Below are 23,714 nucleotides of genomic sequence, written 5' to 3' on the forward strand. Positions count from 1 at the left end.
AAGCAGTATTTTACAAGCTTTCATTCAGGTAAGGACCTGACTGGCCTGCTACCAACCCAGATCCAGGGTTTAAAGAGGTAGGTGGATGGTACATACGGCATCTAACCAAAAGGCGTGGAGACAACCTAAAGCCAAGCGTTCACCAAAACTAAATGTTCTCTAAAATCCAGAGATCCAGCTGCTGTATAGAAAGTATTTATTTTTACACAAGTGCTTCCTTTTTGCTTTGGAGTGAGGGTCTCTCGATGAGACACAGGCTCTTCTCAAACTCAGTGATCCTGATTGGCCTTGGTGCAGAGACCACAGTGGTGTGCTACCTGGCCCCACATACTGCTTTCCTGAAGCTAGGTGGCTTCTATTTAATGTATCGAGATATGAAGGCTACAAGGGCCAGTCTGGCTTGAACCGGTTTGGGGTACATGGTCAGTCATACAAAACTGAGTCCTCTAGTAACATTTCAGGGAGAATCCCTATTCACTATCTTATGCCTATGCATAGTTGGGGGTGATCAAAAGCCAGATGCATTGTGGGAAGGGACATGCACAGTAGAGAAAAATGAACATATGGTCTAGAATCTATCAGTCAAAATACAGAACTGCCCAGACTACACCCCTTAGTAATCAATTCCTCCTTCTCTCAAATGCCATAAGAGGAAGCTCCAAGCACGTCAGCTCTTTGAATTCTCACATGGCCAGCTGTCCATCTCGACACTACGCCCCCTATAATCTCTCTTACTGCTTCCCTCAGGATGTAGTCATCTTGTGTCCTTTTTGAATTGTTGTGAGTCCTTATTTTCAATTCTTTGGATGGGAGGTCAAGACCCTGGAGGCACCCAGCCCAGACCCTGACCGCTGGTAATGGGGTCTCTCACTGAACCTGGGGCTCACTGGTTGGGCTGGGCTGGCTGCCACTGAGCCTCGTGAATCCGCCTGTCTCTGTGCCCCCGGCATAGGGATTTCAGGGATACACTCTACCACACCTGGCTTGTTTTCACCCGAGTTCTAGGGATACAACTCAGGTTCTCAGGATCGTATGTCACTTTACCTACCGAGCTGTTTCCCTAGATCCAGTCACCGCACTTTAAATCGGTTTATCAGGAGACTCTTAGAGGTCCACTGAGGTTTAAAACCATGATTTTTATCATCAGGATACTATAATAGCTGAAATGATTCTTAAAAAAAAAAAAAAAAAAAACAACCTGTTTTTTCTTAAAGGGGCTGGAGTGTGGAGGGGTAGGATAAGGAGAGATGTATGAGGAGGGGTGACCTGAAGACCATAGAAAATGCCACATGTAAACCTACTGTCATAGAAACTTCCTAAAATATGTCCACATTTAAAAAGAGTCCAAATGGAAATTATTCAATAACAGGGGGACATGTCTACCCCAGGAACGATAGCTTATGAAATAGAAAACCCAATGCCGGGTATGCTTTATCTCTTTTCATGTAGTTCGTCCCTGTGGTCCATAGATGCTACCTAAATGTTACAAGCTATCGCTGTCGCTAGAACTTGATGTAAGACCTAATCATTGAACATACCACACACCTCAGTCATAAGACATAGACACTCAAGCTGGTAGTAACCAGAAAGTTTTATCTCTACTGGATAGCTTTTAGAGTGCTGCGTTCCACCTACGCTATTGGGGAAGAAGAGTTTTAAGCGATTTTATGCAGTCATAAACCCTATGAACTACAGTGGCTGTCTTGGCAAGATATCCCCACTGGAGCAATAGTGGCATAGCTGTTATGACAGTGACCAACCGCTTTCTGGTTGGATGTTCCACAAGACGGAACTCTGGCATTGTTGACTGAGCCCAAACCCCATGACTGGTTAAGTCATAGTACCCAGGGAAGACCTTAATGCTATTCTTTTGCTAAATGGACAAAGTATTCAATTGCCCTCTGAGGGTATCTCTCAGCCCTCAACAGAGAAGCTTCCTTTTGGCTTTTTATAAGGGAAATGCATATTTTCATGGTTTCTTGGTCATTTCTGTCCCTGCCCTTCCCATTTCCCACATTATCCTGCCAAGTCATTTCAATCTATTCACCATGGTTCCTAGAGCTCAGTTCTCATCATGACCCCCAGGAAAGAGCTGAAGTTTTGAAAGACGCAGTACCAACAGGTAATTCCAGAACCTTCACTTTCACCAAAGTGTTGCAGTCTCCTCTCCCCCTCGCTACTCCTGTTTGGTGGGTTGTGGGTCTCTGTGGGGCAGCTGGGAGCTGGGCTGGACATCTCTCTTTGCTTTTCAGTTACCAACGCTACCATCACCACCCGGGCTATCTGTGCGCTGGGTTCAGTATACTGGTGTTCCTCCTTCCAGCAACTCTGTGAAAGCTGGAGTTTTCATTTGCTTTTTACAGACGAGGAAGCTGAGACCCAGGAATAGCCAGCCATGAGGTTAAGTGGTAGACACAGCTTCCAGTTCCCCTGGTTTCAAAGCCTGTGTCCTGTGCTGCCCATGTTAACGGTGATTATTGCCTTACACTGAGCATGTGAGACAGTATTTCTCAACTTATGGGGCGAGACCCCTTTGCGGCCATCTAAGACCTTCAGAAATGCCAGATATTTACATTATGATTCATAATCGCAGCAAAACTACAGCTATGAAGTAGCAATGAAAATAATTTTATGGTTGGAGGTCACCCCAACATGAGAAACTGTATTAAGGGGTCACAGCATTAGGAAGGTTGAGAACCACTGACCTAGGACTTTGGGAATGTCACCAAGAACAGTGCTAAGCTGAGAGTACATTTAGCTCCTTTATGGAAAAGGAAAGCGAAACTTGGACCATTTTCCTGACTTGCTGCTAGCAGTGGATCCAGGCTCTCCACCAGGTCTGCTCGTTCAAATCCTGTCTCAAACTACTGTGTACAGTGGCCCAGTTCTTCCTTTTTGTGGCTAGCGCAGTGCCCCAACTTCCCTTTCAACTGTCTGACCGAAGGCGACAGACACTCTACAGCACATCTTAGGCGGAGACCTCTTGCCAACCTAGTTTAACTGAGAAGGTAATTTCCCTGGGCAATGAGCTACGTAGTTGCACCAAGTCCTAGGCTGGGGCTGGGTATTAGGGCAAGCAGATTAGGTTCTTCTGGAATCCAGCTGTCTCCAAATCTGCTTACAATGGCATGGGGCCAATTAGCCTAGTGTTTCTTCATTTCCGAGTTGAGTAACCCTAGTTAAGTGACCCCAGGCTAGAAAGATACCCAGGTTATAGGGTTCAGTTTAGAGGCTATGGGGTCCCAGGAGAGCCCAGAAGTGCCAAAGGCCTTTCTGGAATCAGCCTTAGAAAGCCTTCCTTAAGGGTGCTAATGTGTTAGTCGGCGTTTGACCTCAGCTGGAAACCAGCATTCTGGTGACTTGAGGTTTCCAGAGCTCTGACCAAGTCCACAGGTATCCACAGAAACACAACACTAATTTGAAAATTACCAGTGAATTTAACCAAGCTGGAGAATAACAAATACAGAATCTACAGATGATGAACCTTGGCTGCGTAGCTGATGGCTCTAACATGCCCTGCGCTGGAAAACTCCTGCCTGAGGGCTCTGTGACTATTTGATAAGGTAACCAGAGGCAGGTGACAACCCGAGAACGGGCACGACTGCTGTACAGAGGGCACCAGTGGACTCCCTCACTGTTGCAACCAGATGACTTCTGGCTGGAAGCAAAGAGCTTCCAGCTGTGGAAATCAGGGCATGTGGTTACCGAAGGAGAGATCCTTTGCCCTTCAGAACCTCCGTGTCAGGAGGAAAGCCAACTACCTCAGACTGTTGCGGACAGTGCTTCAGTGTCTTGCTCCAAGATCTACGTGGAGTGTTGAATAGCAGTTTTTCTACTGTACTCCTGGAATTGTGGAGTAACCAGAATGCTTCTCGAGTGGGAGGGCCTCTTGGGTATCCTTGGAGACTTCAACATGTCTCTATTCCCTAACCCACAGCCTCTGAGACGCAGCGTCTCCCCCTCAGTCTCCCCCACCCCAGAGCTCGGTTGAGTCCTGGGCATTTTCTCTCCTTTAGCTTTTCCCTCTCCACTCCTGTGCTCTTTACATGGGTTCCGGGCATGTTGGCTCAGTGCTGACATTGCAAATCAAGAGGCACCGCAAGTCTGCCCTTTCCTAAAAGGTTACTTGTCTCAGGCATTTCACAGCTTCAGTAAGTGTTAGGTCACAGAGAACACCAGAAGCAGTGTGTGTGACTGAGTGTGTGTGTGCGTGCGTGTGTGTGTACCTCAGGCTTTTCAAAGTTCACCTCCATGTCATTTTAGCTTTCACCCTCATTATGTATCAATCAGGCAACCTTTCCCTTTTGTTTTCTTTTTCCCCTTAGAAAACAATCATGTCAGCAAAGTCCTCTGTGTCCTGTTGTTAATTTGTGTTTATTCGTCTTCAAGTGACAAGGTCCTCATATTGCCCGGGCAGACCTCAGACTTGACAGTGTCAGCAATCCTCCTGCCTCAGTTTCCTCAGTAGCTATGGCTACAGGCAGGTACCAACATGGACTCAAGTACTCTTTATGTAATGATAATGCAGGATGGAGAGGTGGCTCGCAGGTTAAAGGACATATCCTGCTTTTTCGAAGAACCTGAGCTCAGTTCCTAGCACCCACATCAGGCAGCTCACAGCAGCCTCCAAGTCCAGCTCCAGCTGCCCTCTTCTAGAATCTGAAGACACCTGCAGTCATGGGTGTACACACAGACACAGATATGCACACACACACACACACACACACACACACACACACACTCTAATTTTTCCATCTGTTTTTTTTTTTTTTTTCTTTTGTTAAGGATTCAGAAAAGAAGCACACTTGTGTTTTCCTGGAGTAAGTGCTCCGGTCTAGGGATAAATTACTTCAGCCTGGATAGCGTAGATCTGGGAAGGGGCAATGAGACCGGATCACACAGAGAGCAGCAAAACCTAGCCAGTGTGGCTGGATCCCTACGCCAGTAGGCAGCAGGGAAGAAGGGAGAGCTCTAGGCTGTGGATGTCAGCTTGGGACAAAGAAGCAGGCAATGGGTCTGATTTGTCTCTTTTTTTCCCACCCAGTGGGGAATTTTTCCTCACATTTTTTCACCTTCCCCCACAGGGCTGAAAGCAAAATGCATCTTGCACCATTGGGGTGCTTTCCAAAGTGCTTGGCTGGGTGACGGGGTGGCCATCATTCCCTGTGGACACTGAGGTCAAGCAAGTGCTAGCACGGAAAGCTCAACTGGGTGAAACAGGGCTTGGGAAACTCGCTTAAACATCACCCGTAGAGCCTAATTCAAGAGATTTCCAGTTGTGGTAATAAGCAATAGGGCAGCTGGGTGGAGGTACTGAGGGGATTCTGTCTGACTGGCAGCTTTCTTCAGGTCCAAATGTTAGCAGCAAGAGAACTAGCTAGGCCAGTGAGGGAAGGTTAGACAGCCGGGCAAAGCCCAGCTGAATATGGGCATGACACTAACAGCAAGAGGTGGGGAGGGGCTAACCCATCGAAATGAAGCCCTCATCTATTGCTGTTGGGAACAAAGCCCTGGGACCCTTCCTAAGGGCCTGACCTGCCAGATAAGCACCGGGCGCCAGCAGGCCATAGCTTCTGACGACCCATTGTTCCCAAAACTGTTTGCTTTGGGACACATCCGTGACCACCGATGTGACCACCGATGTTATCTTCAGGCCTTGTAACTCTTTAACCCACCTTCTTAGCCTTGGGAACTTCCCACCAAGGGTCTTGGTATTTTCCACTACTACTTCCCTTTCTTGCCCCTCTCCCCCACCCTGTCAAAACCACGTTTTAAAAGAAACACCAAAGTTCAATAAAGCTGACACTTGACCGGCAACCGTCTGCTTGTGTCCTTTCTCTCTCTCCCCCATCTTTTTCAGGATTGACCCCCTTCGCCCCCACGAATGACTAAGTCCCGCGGGATGGGACATATTGCTTTTTCTCACAAGACATGGTCCCTTTTTCATACTCTTAGGCTAGACAGAGGTTCCTGTGTACAAGAAAGTGCTTGGGAGAATGAGTGTTTCTAAGTGGAAGTTTCCGGTTTCTTTGAAGACTCAGCTGAGTCATGTGATGTTGCTGGATGCTATCTTGGGAGCATGTGATGTTCTGTTGGAAGCTGGCTTGTGAGAGGGCACGTGATGTTCTGCTGCGAGCTCTCTCGTGCAAGGGGCGTGGCTTTGGCCAGCTGAGAACATCCGTGGGTGGACTCTGAGGAGAGGAGATACATAGAAGCCCACAGACAGTGAGACATTGCTTTTTGGATCAACATCGCTGCACTGATCTTCATGCTTCAACACTTGACTTTGCAGAGAGAAACGTTCCAGAGAACTTCTTGGGACAATCCAACTGAATCTTGCGGCTTTTGCTGATTTGTCCCAATCTTCTGAATGGTGCTGATTCCTGTTGCTGCTTGGTGTTGGCCTTTGGACTGGACTGCTGGTATCCAGACAACGAAGAATGGACTCATCCCAAAGAACTACTTTTAAGAAGGCCCACAACCGCCTTTACCTAATAACCTTCCTTCTTCCCTACCTCTGGTCAGTGGGTGGAAGGGAGGTAGAAGCATTTAGGAACCCTGAATAAAGGAGGTTTGGCGAAAAATCTAAGCCAAGACAGGTTTTACATTTTAGAAAGTTCTGGAGTCATTCCAATGTGCATAGTGTATACATAAGTCCTTTGTAATCTTGTAAAGTGAAGTGCTTAGGTAACAGTTCCACAACCCATTCCCCTGATCTTTAATTTTATATGTATATAAGTATGTGTTGTTGGAGATTGGTCTAATGTTAATCACTGGCCCCCAAGATCTTGTCCTTGCTCAGAAGAGCACCTTCTCACATAAACCTATGCTTGTTGTGTAAACCCGCCTAAGTCATTACACCTGATTGGTTAATTAAATGGCCTATCCCTGGGCAGGGCAGAATGGGGTAGGCGTGGCTAAGGCTCCCAGGCTTCCAATGGGAAGAGGGGAGGAAGGACGACTCCAAGAAGGCTTAGTGTGGAGGAAAAAAACCATGTGGGCTGAGAGGAAGGACTCCAATAATGGCGTGAAAAGGCCCAGATGAAAAAATTGAAGCAAGTACCACGGGATTACGGATGGAAGGTAGACCAGATGAGGAGGATCAAGGTGGGTGGCATTGGATGGGGGCTGGGAGATGGATGGTGAGGTTCTTGAGCCAGCGTTAAGTGAAATATCTGCCTGGCCCAAGGCAAATAAGGCAATTATAAAATCTAACAGTGTCTGTGTCTTATTATTTGTGATAGTGGGTTAAATAATACCGCCCTGATAATCTTGGGGCTAATCATAAACATTATATAGCCCAGCACTCTTTTTAAGATGACAACGATGCCTGCCTGAGCGTATGTGTGTGTACCATGTGTGTGCCGTAGCTACAGATATCGCAAGAGGCATCAAATCCCTGGGAACTGGAATTTTACCTTTGTGAGCCACCACATACAAGTTCTGGGAACCAAACCTATGTCCTCTTAAAGAGCAATAAGTGTTCTTAACCACTGAGCCATCTCTCCAGCCCATTAGGCCCCAATCTTAACCATGGAAGGGCGGGCATAGAGGCATTTTAACCAAGGCGGCTTGAAAATTCAGGATCTTTGTTGTTGGTGATGGTGGTAGGGGTCCAATATCCACCAGTCAGGCCTCTTGGAGCATTCTGGTCCATATGTGCTGGCAAGACAGTGTATGCGTGGGACCACTGGCAATCCCAGAGCAGCATAGGCCTTTTATATATTTGCAAATCTAGCTTTTAGGCTCAAAGCCATCAGTGATTTCAGTAAGAAACAGTGTTTGTAGGTTTTTGGTCCCTTTGTTCTTTGAGTACTTTTAGACAAGGCTTCTGGGGCTCCCAGCTTTGGAAAGCGGGGCTGTCTTAGGCCAGACCCTTAGATGTGGGTTTTTACTCGCTACCATCATTTGTATACTATCGTGTTTAGTATATGTGCAGGGTCTACAAATGACCACAAATAGATAGGCCCTGCTCTCGGCACCAGGAGAGGAGTGAGGAAGCTTGAAGGAAGTAGTACTTGAGCAGTTACGCAGTAAATGCAAGGAGGAGCCAATCAGCCAAACCCTGGAAGGGCACTGCCGCCAGATGCAGCATCAAGGGGAAGAGACTGAAGGTGCAAGGTCAGCTGCACGGGCCTGCTTGAGAAGGGCGGTGCTCACTAAACAGCTTGGACTTCTGCTGCAGGGGTGCAGCCTGTCTTAGTGTGTCCACTGGGTTGCCCCTGGACTTGGATGGACCTGGGGCTTCAAACATTCACAGAGTGTGCTGAACTACACCGGCCCACTGCAGCATTCTCTCCCAGGCTGAGGACATTCATGACAGCCACAGATGGGCCTTACTGAAGGACACCAGGAGGGGAGAGGAAACAGCTCTAGTTAGTAAATAGAGAAAAACACGGCCAGTGAATCCTGTGAGGAGCTTACCATCACTTCTACATCAAAGGTTTCTCTCTCCAGACCTGGCCTGCTCTTTTTGATCCCATCCACCCGGACACCGAGTCCTAACGCCACTCTAACTCAATGCCCATCTTCCCGTCAAGACACAGGTTTCACATATGTTTTTGTCTCTTAGTCACTTGCCCAGGATGTGAAGCTAGCAGATGTGCCAGGGATGGAACATGGGGTCTCAGACATGCTAAGCAGACTCTACCACTGAGCTCTGCCCCTAGACCCAGATTATTTTGTGACTAACATGTTTTGTTCTGGTTTTTTTTTTTTTGTTTGTTTGTTTGTTTGTTTTTTAAATCAAAAACAAAAGTCACACTGGAGGCATGATCAGAGAAGGGAGCCAGGGGAACATAATTTTCCCTCTGGTGGAACCCTGTTAGTGAAAGCCTGAGGGTAGAGAGTAGGGTTTCATCCAGGCCCTGTCATGTGCTGGGTCTATTGCTGAGCTTTGGCTTCCTAATTTGTGCAGTGAGGTATACAGACAATATATATATATATATATATATATATATATATATATATATATATATATATATATATATATATATCTTCTAATCCCAATACTATATGTTAGAAAAAGTAGTCTTTGCCTTTCTCCTCTTCCCCTGGCTTCTGAGTTTCAGAAATCCTTGGTCACGGGCAAACTGAAGAACAACATCTCATAATTTTAGCCTGAGAATTGGAAGAAGTCTCAAGATACTTAGCAGAGAATGTAGCTCTGGACTCTCTGAAACTGGTTTTGGGGAAGGCTGGCCATTTTATAAGATGAATTAGGGCTCTAACTACTTTATGAAGAGCAGAAAGAGAGAAAGTGAGGGAGAACCAGCCCCACCCGCACTCCCTTAGACTTGACTCTATCCTCCCTTTTCACACTTGCAGCCAGAGTCCAGCAGGCCCCTGCCAGGATCCTTCCCCCTGTGCCCATGTGCCCCCACAGTGCTTGAGGAGGTGCTGAGTGGGAGGACCGGCAGACTGCAGCCAGCTGCAAAACCAGTAAGCTACTCACCGGAGGTCTCTTCCAGACAAACTGGATGGGGAACTTCTGGCTGTAAAAGAGCGAAGTCTCGTCTGGTGGGAACTCGGGATCCACAAAAAGAACTTTCTTCTCCAGGCACTTCTTGTGGAGCTGCTCAAACGTCTTCTCTTTCACTCCGATAATCGGGAAGTTGCGGCTGATGATGGCTGAATAGATGCCACTTGGCTGTGTACCCCCAGCCTCGGTGGTCTTGCTTTGGGCTGGGTGAGGAATTGGCCCCGGGGACCTGGGCTCGGCCCCTGTTCTTGGGGCCACAGTTGCACTAATGACGGTCGGCATGGCAGGCAACTTTGGAAGGAAGACGGTTTTTTAAAGAAAACAAGATCCAGCCACCTTCAAGGAAAGGAAGCAATTACAGAGTGGAAGTTGAAGTGATTCTGTCATCTGAGAAAAAAAAAAAAATGGCCACAATCGCTTCAGAGTTTAAATCCTATCAGAAAGTTGGCTGCTTATGACCAACTTAAACAGGCCAGCTGTGACTCTGGAGCCATAGGTCTTCCTGAGAAAGAGGCACTAAAGGATTTAGAAGCAGTTTTACCTGGGGGCTCCTACCAGCAGCATGCTTGCCAGAGGCAGAAAAAGAGAATGAGGGTTGTGTTTCAGTGGCCTGAAGAAGCTTAAGCCAGGAAAACTAAAAATAGCCGTGAAGTGAGATCGTGAGCATGAAAGCAAGAGGCCAGTGTGTGACCAGACTGAGCAGTAGAGAAGGGCCTAGCTGGAGATAGTTCCACATTGACATTAAGAACTCCGCTGTCAAGAAATGAGAGTATCTTGAGTCACATGAACAGCAGAAATCAGCGAAGCAGTGGCCACTGGAACCATGGAAAACAGTATCTGAAGAGCTGGCTAGAATCTTGGGGGGCATAGTCCACCCATTTTAGGGAACATGACTTTTTACTTCCTAAAATGTTAGGATATCAGAACGTCACTTAAAATTAGAGCCAGCATCTTTTCTAGAATGTTCTGGAATCAGCTTTCGGTTCAACTGGGTAGAAAATGCCACTCAGCAAAATTTCCAGTCAAGGAAATCCTTCTGTTCTTGCCCACTGGACTCAGACACACCTGCCCTCAAATACAGTGTTTAACCCAGTACGTTATTTATTGAATAGATTATTTAGCTACACCACATCAGCATCTAGATGGATGCTGGAAATAGATACCGAGCCAGGTTGGTGTCAAGCCTTACATGTCTAAGACTTGCCTTCAGGGCTTTTAAAAGTGGATGAAAGAGGCTGGGGAAGGCTGCTGCTTGACTGTTTGGGTCATAATGAGATGGCTGCAGCTGAAGTCTGGCAGGGAGAGGCTTGTCCTGGCTTGCAGCTGTGCCTGTTCTGAAGTGACCAGCCTTATGGTTCCAGCTTTAGAAGATATGGGGGAGGGTAGGAAATGACAGCTGAGATGGGGGCACAGGGCAGGAGAGCCGGCTCAGTGGTAAAACACTCGCCACGTAAGTGAGCATCTGGGCTCCCTGTAAAATGGCGCAGCAGCATGTCTGCCACCCAGAACATCTGCAGGGAGATGGAAAGCACAGACATGACAACCTCTAGAAGCATGGGCCAGGCTGTCAGCCTATGCAGCAGCGAATGATAAAAAGACTGCCTCACCATGTCTCAAACAAGGTGGAAGGCAAGGACCTACACCCCAGCTTGTCCTCTTCTACGTGGGCCACAGCGCATGTGTGTAAGACCACAGTCACACACAAACATGTACACACTCATATACACACACCTCTCTCACACACATGCACACAAATAGAGAAAGAGGGTATGATTAGGCCCATGATTCTTGGCAGTGTAGCTTGAAGGAAACCTGTCTTAGCAATTAGAACCATTAGCTTATCTTCCTGTCCCTCCAAGAAAATGCCCAAGGTGTCACTACTCTTGAAGGAGAACAGAGTAGAGCAGTTTCTGGAGGCTGACTGCCCAGGTTCAAAGTCTAGCTGGCCACTGCTGGCTGTGATTAGGTAACTTTAGCCAAATTACCTTTCTTCCTTTTAGCCAGTCTTGTGTAAAATGGCTATAATGATAGTAATTCTGTTGTTTGGTTGGTGTAAAGATGAAACAAGTTAACTCATGTAACACTTTTAAAATGGTGTTAGGGTATCTTCAGCACTCAGCAAGTGGTGACAAAAAGGCCTGAATTTAATATTGTTTTGGGGTTTGGCTAGGTTGAATGACCATTCATTCAACCCATGGTATCAATGATATCATGGTATCAATCAGCTATCCATCACAAAACAAAGTTAATGAGACAACCAGCAGATATAGACAAAAGGTTTATTTTGGTTCATAGTTTTAGAGCCCTTATCAATTAGCTCCATTGTTTTGGACCTGTAAAAACAAAACAAAACAAAACAGAACATCATAGGAGAATCTTGGGGCAAAGCAAAAGCATCTACCTCATGACCAGGAAGCAAACGAAGAGGAAAAGCCATGACAAAACACCATGACCAAAAGCAACTTATAGAAGAGTTTATTTTAGCTTACATTCATGGGTAGAGTCCATAACAGGAAGGGAGGCATGACAGCAAGGGAGCAGGCTGCTAAGGAAGAGATCACATCTCAGCAGCACAAACAAACAAATGGAGGAAAGCCTGCCCTCAATGACACATTTCCTTTAGTAAAAATGTACCTCCTAAAAGTTTCATAACTTCCCAAACAGCGCCACCACCTAAGGACCACTGCTCATGAGCCTACAGGGGGCTGGACATGTTTCATTCAAGCTACCGGAGTGGTGTAACAGGCATGAGAGAAATAGAACATGATCTTAGAGAACATACACTATAGTAGAGAGATACACAGTCCTGCTTGTAATATTAAGGCACATCCCTGAGAATGCAAAGTAGGGCACAATTATTTGTGGGGCAGCATGTCAGAGAAAGGCTAAATAATGCCAGTGGGTACTGCAGGGTTGGGGTGTCAGGTTAAGAGTAGGAAAAGTGGGATTTGGGTTGGGTCTGGAAGGATGGTAAGATCTGTATAGGCGGAGGCAAGGGAGGGTACCGTGGCTAAGAAAAGGAAAGGCAGATGGTGACAGTTGGAAATAGGTAGTAAGTGCAGCAAGAGGCTCATAGGCTGAGAATTGAGGCCACCTCAATAGCCGCTACACAGACAGCAGGGGTCTCCAGAGCCAGAAACATCATGGTGCATGGGTATGTTACAATATTCTAGCCTGTGCCAAGCCAGGTTGGAACCCAATGCAAAAGGAAGACTCAATAATACTGCGGTGCCTTTAGAATCAGCCTGGTGTGCGTGTTCGTTTTGCTTTTTAAAGATAGTGTGTTAAAACATTATTCATATTGGTATTGGTTGTGTCTAACACAAGTCTCTCTTGTGTTATTAGAGTCCCAGCCATGTGCTCTATTTTTGAAGTTCACTTGTGGGATGTGGGTATTTATTTCATTATTACTAATTATAGCTTACTATATTCATGGTTATAAATATTCTTTGGATAGCAGATAGTATTTAATAAAATATAATTAAAAGGAGTAAATCTTTGGAGACTGCCTTGGTACTTTTGAATCCAAGAAGCATGAAAGGAAATCTGATCCTTGGGCCCCTGAGTCTCTCTAGGGAGGGGAACGTTCCGTAGCTCTGCCCATGCAGCGTGCCTGTGCTGCTGCTGACGGAAGGCACTGCCATCTGTTTGGAGACTGGCTTGGGCAACTCTGCTGCTCTAACAGCCAAGGCGGCTGTGCCCCACAGATGGGCTCCTGAGTAGCCCTGCTCCAGGGCAAGCCACTCACTGAGCTCTTTCAGTGTCTCAGGGCTTTAAGGGTCTGCAGGGAAGGGCAGTGCTTGAGCAGTGTCAACCACACATCTTGAAGTGTGAAATCTGAAATCTTATTTTTGATTTTTTTTTTTTTTTTGAGACAAGGTCTTACAATACAGCTTAAGTTGGTCTTGAACTCACGATCCTTCTGCCCCAGCTTTCTGAGTGCTGGGATTACAGGAGAGGGTAACTGCACGTGGCTAAAATCTTAAAACGTGAAATCTACCTGTCATCAGTGCGCTAGAGATGAGTGAAACATCATTTTCCCCAGGGAAGCAAGTTAGATGGCAGCACAGATCTTGACGAAGGCCAGGAAGGTGGAGAGGTCAGGGGGCTCCCGCGCCCCTCAGCAGGGCAACTGCTCATCATCTCACATGGACCTCCCAGTCATCACCAATGGTCAGAGAAAGCTTCTTCAGACTCAGGGTGGATGTTTTGGTGCAATATGTAAAAGCCACAGGCTGAACTTCACCATCTAAATGGCAAGGTGATAAGAAGACACTTTGTGAGAAAACCAGGAGAGAAAACACTTTTTTTCTCTCTCTCCAAGTCTGATACAGCATCTGATGCTCTCAAACAATGTCATACCTCACTTAGGAGAACCCGGGAGCACTTTTATCATGAACTCCTGTGAATGTTTCAAGACATGAAAAGTCTCATTGTTTTGAGTGCAATCTGGCTGGAAAGAGACTACATGGAACAAAGTGATTTGTCCACAAAATGCAGTAAGTGAAGGAGGGGCATAATTCTACACCGTCCCGTGCACCAGTTCTTCAGAATACTGCTAAGTATTCTCCAGGACTGAAGATGGCTGTAACCTGCCCCAAATTAAACACCTGGAGTACTAGAGCACGATTACAGGCCTTGAGTAGTTTCTCCTGGTGAATACTAACTGTGAGAGAAAGAGCACTTCAGGAAGAGAAGCAGACCAGCCTGCTCTCTCTTGAGCAGTGGCTCTCCACCTTCTTCCTGATGCTGACCCTTTACGTGCTCCTCACGTGGTGGTGACCCCAAACGTAAAACTGTTTTCTCGCTACTTTATAACTGTAATCTTGCTACTGCTGTGAATCATGATGTGGATATCCAATATCTCTAACTGCGACCCACAGTTTGAGAACTGCTGCTCTAGAGACTAGAAAATTGACCCAAAAAGAGCAGAGAGGGCCTGAGCTACGCATAGTATGGCAGATTGGGACAAACCATCTCTTCACTACAGATACGTCTGTGTTTACAGAACAAGTACTGAAGTAAGAATGAACCGTTTGCTTACCGGATGAGTGGGTAGTTACGGAAGATGGCTTCTTCTTAAGGCCTAAGATCAGGATCTGCTCTACGATGCCCTTGCTGGGATAACGACCCTTCTCATCAGCACACCTGGAAGGATACGAATGGTATTAGGAAAAGGACAGGGATGGGGTTTATGTTGGCCACAGGTCAGTATCTCCATCCTTGTGAATTTTTCTCCTGTGTGTCTCTATGGAGGCATGGTGCAAGGAGGAGCTGTATTCAGGAGGACAAAGAGATGAAAGCAGGTGATTCCATGTGCTGAGGGCCGTATCAAGCTCCCTAAACCATCTGAAGAACACAAAGGACACAATCAAGCTGAAATAAACCAGATGTTTAATTAATTGGTGCACGGAGGAATGAAGGTATTAATGAGTACTTAAACTGAATATTTTTATTTTGTAGGCAGGTGGGAAAAAGAAGATAAGGACAAAAAAGAAGGAGCTTTCATGGTGAGTAGTCGAAAAATACAAATGGCTTCCCCCATTCACTTATTTAAATAATATCTTAAAGAATTTGTATTAGTTACTTTTATTTTATGAATGTGAATGTTTTAGCTGTGTATGTAGCTGCACACATGCACTTAGAGGGCAGAAGAAGGGGATCCGATCCCCTGCAGCTGGAGTCACAGACCATATGGGTGCTGGGAACTGAGCCTGGGTCCTCTTCAAGAGCAACCAGGGCTCTTTAACCCACAGGCCATCTCTCAGGCCCCTAACTAGTAATTTAAAACCTGAACTATCCACTTATTTGAAGATGCCAAGAAGGTAGCATAATTTAAGATGAGTCACAGCTTCACAGCTGCCCTCACCTGTTGGTCAGGACACTGGAACAGAATGAAAACTTGCGGTGTAAGAACTGGTTCTGGTGGAGGTACTGGAATGAATGGCCATCATCGAGATACAGCTCTCCCACAGCAGAATCCTGTAGAGTGAATCACAGAGGACTTGCTAATGGCAATAGTGTTATAGAAAAAAATATCATCTTCTAAAGGGAAAGAGTAACATCTGAAAATTTGTGAAAAACCTGAGGAGCCGAGTATTCAAACTGCACAACGTTACACACAAGTTCCTTATGTATTCAATATCCAATCACTCCTGAGTAGATAATAAAATAATATGAACAGGGTGGTTACGTAAGAGCAGCACAAAGAATTAGACCTTGTCGAAGGAAACTTAAATATGAAATATAATCAGTAATTAATTCTGAAAATACTATCCCTGAATAGGGCAAGAAAGTGCACAGAACAGAACTGAAGTTAAAAAAAAAAAAAAACGCTATATAGCAGATTAAAGTCAATTGTCTTTAGATGCTCTTCCGTCCCTCCACATGGCAGGTTAGTTACTAACAGTGTTGGCTGTAGGATGGGTCTCTAGCTTGTTGCATTCATTCTGGGACCCCACATGGATCCTAGACCATAGTTTGCCCGAAGAAGACGAGCTTCAATAAAAGACATGGAAAAGAAAGCAGGAATTTACTTATTTTACAATATTAATGTAAATAACTATAACAAGAGTATGTTTTTGGCTCTGGTAAAGCATTGGGGTAAACAGATAAGAGAGGTGTCTACCACAGGCTTCACTTGGTTCAAAAGACACTCAGCACTACCAAGCCATAGTGAGGAGGCTTACTCATTGGGGCTCCCTGATGAGAAGAGAAGTCACTGACTGAGTTAGCGTATACCCAAATAGTGAAGACACGTTTTTGGCGGCCCTCCTTTGTAGGAGACTGAGTTTCAGGACCAATCTACAGGGGCAGTCCACGCCAGCCTGAGAGACAGACATTACATGCCCCAGAAGCATATTTGCATCATTCCTGGCTCTCAGAGATCCTAAGAACAATGCCAGGAAGGGCAGACTTGACAGTGATTCAGAAATGAATCAGGCCCTCATTTTGAGACAATCACCAGGAGCACTGTTTTATATGAGATTTATCACATTTTCATATCCTCAAAAGGCTACTACCACTGTAAAGAGATGGAATAGAAAAGAAAAACCGTGAACGGTTTTCCAAATACCTGAGTACTTAGGGCAACTCGAAGTCCATATGGGGCGCCAGTCATCCAGCCAGTGGACTTCCCTACAGTGGTCCTTACTGGCACCACACTTCCGCCTCGCTGAAACACGGGTATCTGCAACACAGCAGCAAGCTCGGGGATGAATGCCCATACATAGGTCTTTCCAAGCAGAAGTTATGATTGTGTCATTATATGGGACCCATACTCTTTACAGATACAAACTTATGCAAAGAATATCTGTGGGCAGAGAATTACCAAGTACGGGGACTGTGGAACTACAACTAAAAAAAAAAAAAAAAAAAATCCAGAGAATGGTGTTGACCAAAGTCCATCTCTTGGTCAGTATTTAATATTTAATAAAACTTGCTTTAGGTTTGGCTCAAAATTATTTACTTCTTTATTATTTATAATTACTGTTTTGTGTGTATGCTTGTGTATGTGACACATGTATGTCATGGCATGTGTATGAAGGTCAGAAGACAACCCTGTGAAGCCAATTCTCTCTTTCCACCTTCATTTGGATTCTGGATTGCTGCTCTTTCATTTAAATGATGGCATGTAACTACAGCCACAGTCAATTTCAGAACCCTCTCAGCACCTCTGAAAGAAACCTGTACCCTTCAGCAGTCACTCTCCATTGCTTCCCAAATCCTCTCCCGAGCACAACCAGGGCAAGTACTAATATAATCTATTTTCTTTATATGCACACATAAATGTTAGTATGTTGAGTTCTACACCCTTGGTTCACTTTTTAAAGAAATACATTATAAACTGAATGCTCGTGCCTCCCCATTTATATGCTGAAGCCCTAACCACTGAAGTGACTATGTCTGGAAACAGGCACACAAGGATAAGTCCTGATATGACAGGAATATTATCCTTCCAAGAACACTTTCCTGTTTTAAATTTATTTTATTTTGTGTGTGTTTTTGCCTGTGTGTATGTATGTGCACCACAGGTGTGCCTGGTGCCCGTGGGGATCAGAAGGCATTGCGTCACCTGCAGATGGTCGTAGCCATCACATGGGTGCTGGGAACCAACCTAGGTCCTCTGTGAGAGCAGCAATGCTCTTAACATCAGAGCCAACTCTTCAGCCTTCTTTTCAAGAACACCGTCCCTTTACTGTCCCCATCCCATCACCCCCTACATGCCAGGAAGAACTATTTCAGGAGGACCTGAGGCAGCTGACACTTTGATATATGTCATATACCTTCAGAACTATGGGGAAATAAATTTCTGGTGTTTAAGCCACCCAGACTGTATTCTGAGCAGACTAACACAGCTAAATAGGTAAAAATAATACTCTGAAAATAACTTACAGTATCCAAGGTTACGGGGATCTTCACAGTACACCCTCCTTTCCAATGTGCAAACGTCTTAGAGTCATACCAGACCTAGAAAGTAACAGACTCTACTGAAAAGAGAGTATGGGTAATTTTTCTCCTGAGAAGCCTGCACTTACCCAATGACTATTTCCTTTTGCCCTATAATAAAGCTCTCTTGCAATTCCAAGAAGTAAGAAAGGAACAAAAGGAAGTTTAAATAAGTATAGTTGAAATGTGTGGGAGAAGTTAGGAAGAGCACACAAGCACACCCTATGCCCTGGTGTGTGTGTGTGTGTGTGTGTGTGTGTGTGTAGGGGTTCTCACATATGTGCTACTAGGGACTGAACCTAAGGTCTCACAAATCCTAAGGAAGTGCTTTACCACTAAAGTGTATCTCTTGCCCTTGTTACTTTTTAAAATAACTTTTTATTGACTGCTTGTGAATTTCACATCATGCACTGCAATCCCACTCATCTCCCCATTCCTTTGTATCTGCCCTCTGACCTTGCAACCTCCTTCCCAAAAGAAAACTGAAAAAAAAAAAAAGAAAAGAAAAAAGAAAAACAAACAAAAAACCATCTTGTCATGGAATCTGTAGTGTGTTACACAGCATACCCTTTTGTCCACAAATCTTTACTTGCAAATGAGTCATTGGTCTGCTTCGAGGCCTCTGGCTTCTGCTATACTATCAATAATGGATCCTCCCCAGGACTCCTCTCAGACACCCTGATGTTGCCCTGTGTCATGGAGACCCTGCTGCTTTGGATCTCATGACTGGCCCTTTCACAAGCTCTAGCAGTTCATAGATGAGGAAGATGTTGGGGTGGACCAACCCAGAATCCTGGATCTGGGTCTGGGAGGTAGCTGAGTTGATCAGCCCTCCTCTCCAACACTGCCCTGGCTAGGTCACCCAATGCCTCAGCTGGCAAGGGGAGGGGCCAGCTCACCAGCCTGCTGCAGTTGGTGAGGCATGAGGAGTGGGGAAAGGGCATCTTTCCCTGGCACATGCCACCCCACAGCAGACGAGGGATGGGCCCAGCTCTAGGTGCTCAAGCCCCACCCGTCCCCAGGGTCAGCTCTGCTGTGCCACCCAGGCAGGGTGCAGGGTCCACTCTCCTGAGTGTTGCATCAGTGGTCCTCTTTACTTTTTATTTGACACGGAGTCTACTAAGTTACCAGGCTGTCCTTCAACTCACTATGTAGCCCGGGTAGGCCTTGAACTTGCAATCTTCCTGCTGGAATTATGTACCTGCACCATCAGATTCCACAGACTCTTCTTTTAAGAACCAACCCCGGACCCAGGGCTGGAGAGATGGCTCAGAGGTTAAGAGCACTGGCTCCTCTTCCAGAGGTCCTGAGTTCAATTCCCAGCAACCACATGGTTGCTCACAGCCATCTATAATGAGACCTGGTGCTCTCTTCTGGCCTGCAGGCAGACCATTGTATATATAATAAGTTAATTAATTAAAAAAAAACACCCCCCCCCAAAGAAAATCCCAAAGCATGTAGAAAGGCCAGTATTCTATCCTCAGCATAGAATAAATTGGGTGTGGTGGTACATGCTTGTATTCTAGGCAGGAGGATCAGAACTTCAAGTTTTTCCTAATTTTCAAAGCTAGCCTGGGATACATAAGATGTCATCTCAAAAAGATGGGAAGGAGGAGAAAAAAAGAGGAGGAAGAGGAAGATGTTACCAAAGGTGTGTGATTGATGAACTAAAGACCATTCCTTGTCCATCTATACATTCAAAACTTAAATGCCAGCTGGGCGTGGTAGAGCATGCCTTTAATCCCAACACTCAGAGAGGCAGAGGCAGACAGATCTCTGTGAGTTCGAGGCCAGCCTAGTCTACAAAGCAAGTCCAGGACAGTCAAGGCTACACAGAGAAACCCTGTCTCAAAAAACAAAACAAAACAAAAAAGATAATTGACCAATAACCTACTGTAGGTGCTATGTGCTAGAAATGCATGATAGTTAAGAACTGACTGTAAGTAAGAAATGAGACCATACCTTCATGGTTCTTACAGTCCACTGACCGGTAAAAACTTCATGCTTGGGCCAATGAGGTGCTCAACAAGGAATGGTAAAGATTGGATACCTGAAATTGCTTCTCAGAAGCCACATAAAGATGGGAGGAGAGAAATGACTCTACAAAATTGTTCTCTGACCTCTATGTGCATGCTGTGGTACACATGTCTTCATGCACACGTGATAAATAGACCAACTTAATGCTTGTAACCACAAGTACGATGAAAAAGAGAAAACAAAGGGAAGCACATAGCAAGCAAATTGATCACACCCAAGACAGGAGAAAAGAGCATCAGAGGGAAAATAGATGTGAAGGAAATCCATGAAAACTTGATTACTCCTACAGCATTATTTTTGGGGGTGATTATAAAATTAGGAGACAAGGTCTTAACTCTATCTGGGAGTCCTAAGCAAAGGAAGTTGGTTGCTGAATTACCAAAAAGAGTGCCACAAAGTAACTGGGTGGAATAAATCCTCTACCTTAAAGTGGCCCCATCTCTATAAGGACTCACTTATGGCTGTCAAAGTTGTCCCTAGTCATCTTCACTTTTCCTCCAAGTTTGTCAGCCTTCAAGAACACTGTCATAACTGTGGAAAATAGTCGTCTGAGGCAGATTCACAACTGCGTCCTGAAGCAATCTCTTTCACAAGAGAAATGAAGGCATGACGCCTAGGAGACACAAGATATGTGTCTGTTTGTGATTGCTCTTACCTCATTTGACCCTGGCAGGAGTACATCAACCATGGCGGTCTGTGGTTCTGTGACTGGATGAACCAATAAAGCACTTCCTAAAAAACAGAGAGGAGATAAAATTGAGTATCATTATCGGAAACCTGAAAGGCTCCTTTCCCTTCATTGAACACCTACTGTGATCTTAAGGTCACTCGACTGTGATCTTCTACAAGGCAGAGACGATGGGGAGTTAAACAAATAATTCACTAGAGAGAAGCACGGGCTCAGAAAAGTAATGGATTAACTCGATTGTGGCTTTTAGGATGATGGGCAGGGACCCTGACATAGTCTATAGCAGGGATGGTGTGTTTGCTTGCTTTCTTTTCTTTTTTCTTTTTGAGACAGGTCTTGCTATGTAGCCAAGACTGACCTAGAACTTGCTCTGCGTCCCAGGCTAGCCTTGGGATCCTTCTGCCTCAACCTCTTGCGCACTAGACTACAGGCTTGAGCCGACAGGCTTAATTCCAATCTCATTTTCTGGTCGGTCCATAGTTAGGAAGCACCCCTGCACCTTCCCAAGTGCTTCGTCATTTGCTACGAATGATGCTGCTTAGAGTGAGCTGCCATGTTATCTGGAAGTCTGGTCAGCGCAGCTCTTCAGGCCCTCTTGCTTGGGCAGCTGCCACTGCAGAGTCTGTACTTTTCTGAAGAATAGCCTGGGGTGTTGCTTGTGCTTTCATATTGGCATTACACACGTGTAAAGTGCATCTACTTAGGAATTTGTTTTAAAGGTTTATTTCTAGGGGCTCACTATGTGACCCAGGCACCTTGAACTTGTTTGTGTTGGGATTATACGCATGTACCATATGTTTATCTTGAATTGTTTCTTCTAGTCAATAAATAATTATTTACCAAGTTCCAGGTACCATGCTAGGTTCTAGGGACATTTACATGAGTAATGTAAATGTCTTTATGAAGATTGTGATAAGTGAAGAAGTCAGATATTAAAAAGTAATTTACAAGTGAATTAGGGTTAAAAGAAATACTGAAAGAGGTAAAAGTATAAAGCAAAATGAAAATTACATAAGAGGCAAGACTGACTTTGAGTAGGGAGGATAAAGCTACGGTATAAGATAGCAAGGAATGATGAAAGATGTTTCTCCAAAGCAGTGAATATTAAGTTGAAGCCAGGTGCACCAGGACTGAACACAGCCTTGTGCGTGTTATACAAGAGCATGCCCTCAATTATATCTCCAAGGGCTCTGGTTGCTGTTATTGATATTATCACTATTATTATTACTATTTTCATTTGGAGGTTTCCACTATTTAGCATGGAATTTATCCTCTGGGTCCCAATATCTAGCCTTGTTTCTTGGGCTTGATTCTTAATACAATAAACTTTCATATTCTAAATTTCATGGTTTATCCTCATTAAAGAAGCCAAGTTAGGCACGGTATTATATACCTGCAATTTCAGCACTATGGACATTGATGAAAAGGGTTAAAAGTTCAAGGATAACCTGGGCTACAAATCCCTGTCTAAGATGAAAATGAATGAGGTCTACTATTGCACATGAAATAAGCTCTTGCGTGTTTTTACTATAACCGCCTGATTTACTTTTTTAGCCTTCCCTTCCATGTAGCGTTTCTCATCAGACTTTAGAGGAGTGGGCCCCAATCAAGCCTTTCAAATCGCATCCACCAATACAATGGATTTACTTGGCATTAATAAGAATATTATAAGGACTACATTATAACAGAATAGAGCTACAGTCTCATTACTGCCTTAAAGCTTGGGTGAAGGAGGGCCAGGGTCTGGCTTAGGTGGTAGAGTGTTCATCTAACAAGCACACAGCTCTGAGCTCCATCCCCAGCACCAGGTGTGGTCACATGCTTGTGTCTCAGCACTTGAGCTCAGAAGTCAACATCATCATCGTTAGACAGAGTATGTTACAGGCCAGCCTGGGCTAGATAAGACCCTGATTCAAAGAGAAGGTGATGGAGTCTCTTTTATTTTTATTAGTTATTTTTCTTAGGCTTATGGTATTCTCACTAGAAAACATAATAGAAACATAGTTGTAGAGTTTATAACAACTATACTTAACCTATAAACACCTACCCAGCATGTATGCATCATCCACACCAAAAGTTTCTAAGTCATCAGGAAATTCGACCCACAGAGGCCTGGGGAAAGGAAACGGAATTCTCATTTTAAAATATCATTATGTTTTATTATTCTCCATGTTAAGTGTTTTGTTAGATTTTTATACTTTTAACGCTATGACTCTCCAAAAGGAATTGGAAAATACCAAAGAGCCAAGATTCTTTTTCATATGAGCAAAGAGTTTATCATCAATTGCTATGGTTACTTTATATTTATTATGTGAAAGTGCCTTCTGTCAACTTGAATGTCTTAATGGAATATTGAGACTTCTATTATGTGCCACTTTCCTACCTGACTATTGAATAACTGTGACTTTAACAATCTAAATACATAATGTTGTTTGCAAAAAAAAAATCATACTTTATTATAATGGTAATTCTGTGCCACTTCTTAGGGCTCACCCCTCTAAAGCCTGATGAGGCTGATACAGGGAAGGGAAGTATAACAAGGTCGATCAGGTGGGTAGAGTGAAAACACGGGAGAGCTTACTTCATGTGCAATAGTAGATCTGATTTTTTTTTTTTCATCCAAGACAGGGCTTTGTAGCCCAGGTTATCCTTGAACTTGAAATCTTCCTCTTCATCTATATCCAGACTGCTTAAGATGCAGGCATACACCGCCATGCCTGTCTAGGCTTCTTTAGTGAGGATTAACCATGAAGCCCCTGACTTTCATGTATCATTTAATCATTACTTATTTAGATAAAAGGAACTAGTTTTCCTTGACTTCAAGCAGGTAACACTTTGGGGGAGGGGGAGGGGGAGAAATTGCCAAGATTTCAAAATAGTTATTGTGTCATACAACTCACCAAGGAGTCATTTAGGTTCATAAAAATAACAAAACTTTCAACATCTGTGATTAGATAGCAACTTAGTGCTTCCAACCATTTTTTTTTATTTTATGAGAATGATTTTATTTAAGTGTGTGTGTGTGTGTGTGTGTGTGTGTGTGTGTGTGTGTGTGTGTGT

General features: G+C 44.7%; 2 protein-coding genes across 4 annotated transcripts in view; both read right to left on the minus strand.

Annotated features, from left to right (window-relative positions):
• The window catches only part of Capn3 (calpain 3), a 43,398-nt gene extending 33,635 nt beyond the window's left edge, over positions 1 to 9,763 (minus strand). For all 3 annotated transcript variants that reach the window (XM_055629947.1, XM_055629695.1, XM_055629782.1), the window contains exon 1: positions 9,455 to 9,763. In XM_055629947.1, the coding sequence (XP_055485922.1) occupies positions 9,455 to 9,763 (309 nt within the window). The remainder of the gene's footprint in view (positions 1 to 9,454) is intronic.
• Positions 9,764 to 11,788: 2,025 nt separating this feature from the next.
• Positions 11,789 to 23,714, minus strand: part of Ganc (glucosidase alpha, neutral C) — a 53,835-nt gene continuing 41,909 nt past the window's right edge. Inside the window, exons 18-24 of the mRNA XM_055629265.1 lie at positions 22,702 to 22,766; positions 20,622 to 20,698; positions 17,876 to 17,950; positions 16,557 to 16,670; positions 15,351 to 15,463; positions 14,526 to 14,629; positions 11,789 to 13,730 (exon numbers count right to left, since the gene is read on the minus strand). Coding sequence (XP_055485240.1) covers positions 13,621 to 13,730; positions 14,526 to 14,629; positions 15,351 to 15,463; positions 16,557 to 16,670; positions 17,876 to 17,950; positions 20,622 to 20,698; positions 22,702 to 22,766 — 658 coding nt within the window. The 3' untranslated portion in view covers positions 11,789 to 13,620. The remainder of the gene's footprint in view (positions 13,731 to 14,525; positions 14,630 to 15,350; positions 15,464 to 16,556; positions 16,671 to 17,875; positions 17,951 to 20,621; positions 20,699 to 22,701; positions 22,767 to 23,714) is intronic.

Source organism: Psammomys obesus, unplaced genomic scaffold (genome assembly GCF_907164565.1).
Source record: "Psammomys obesus unplaced genomic scaffold, mPsaObe1.curated_primary_1811, whole genome shotgun sequence".
NCBI lineage: Eukaryota > Metazoa > Chordata > Mammalia > Rodentia > Muridae > Psammomys > Psammomys obesus.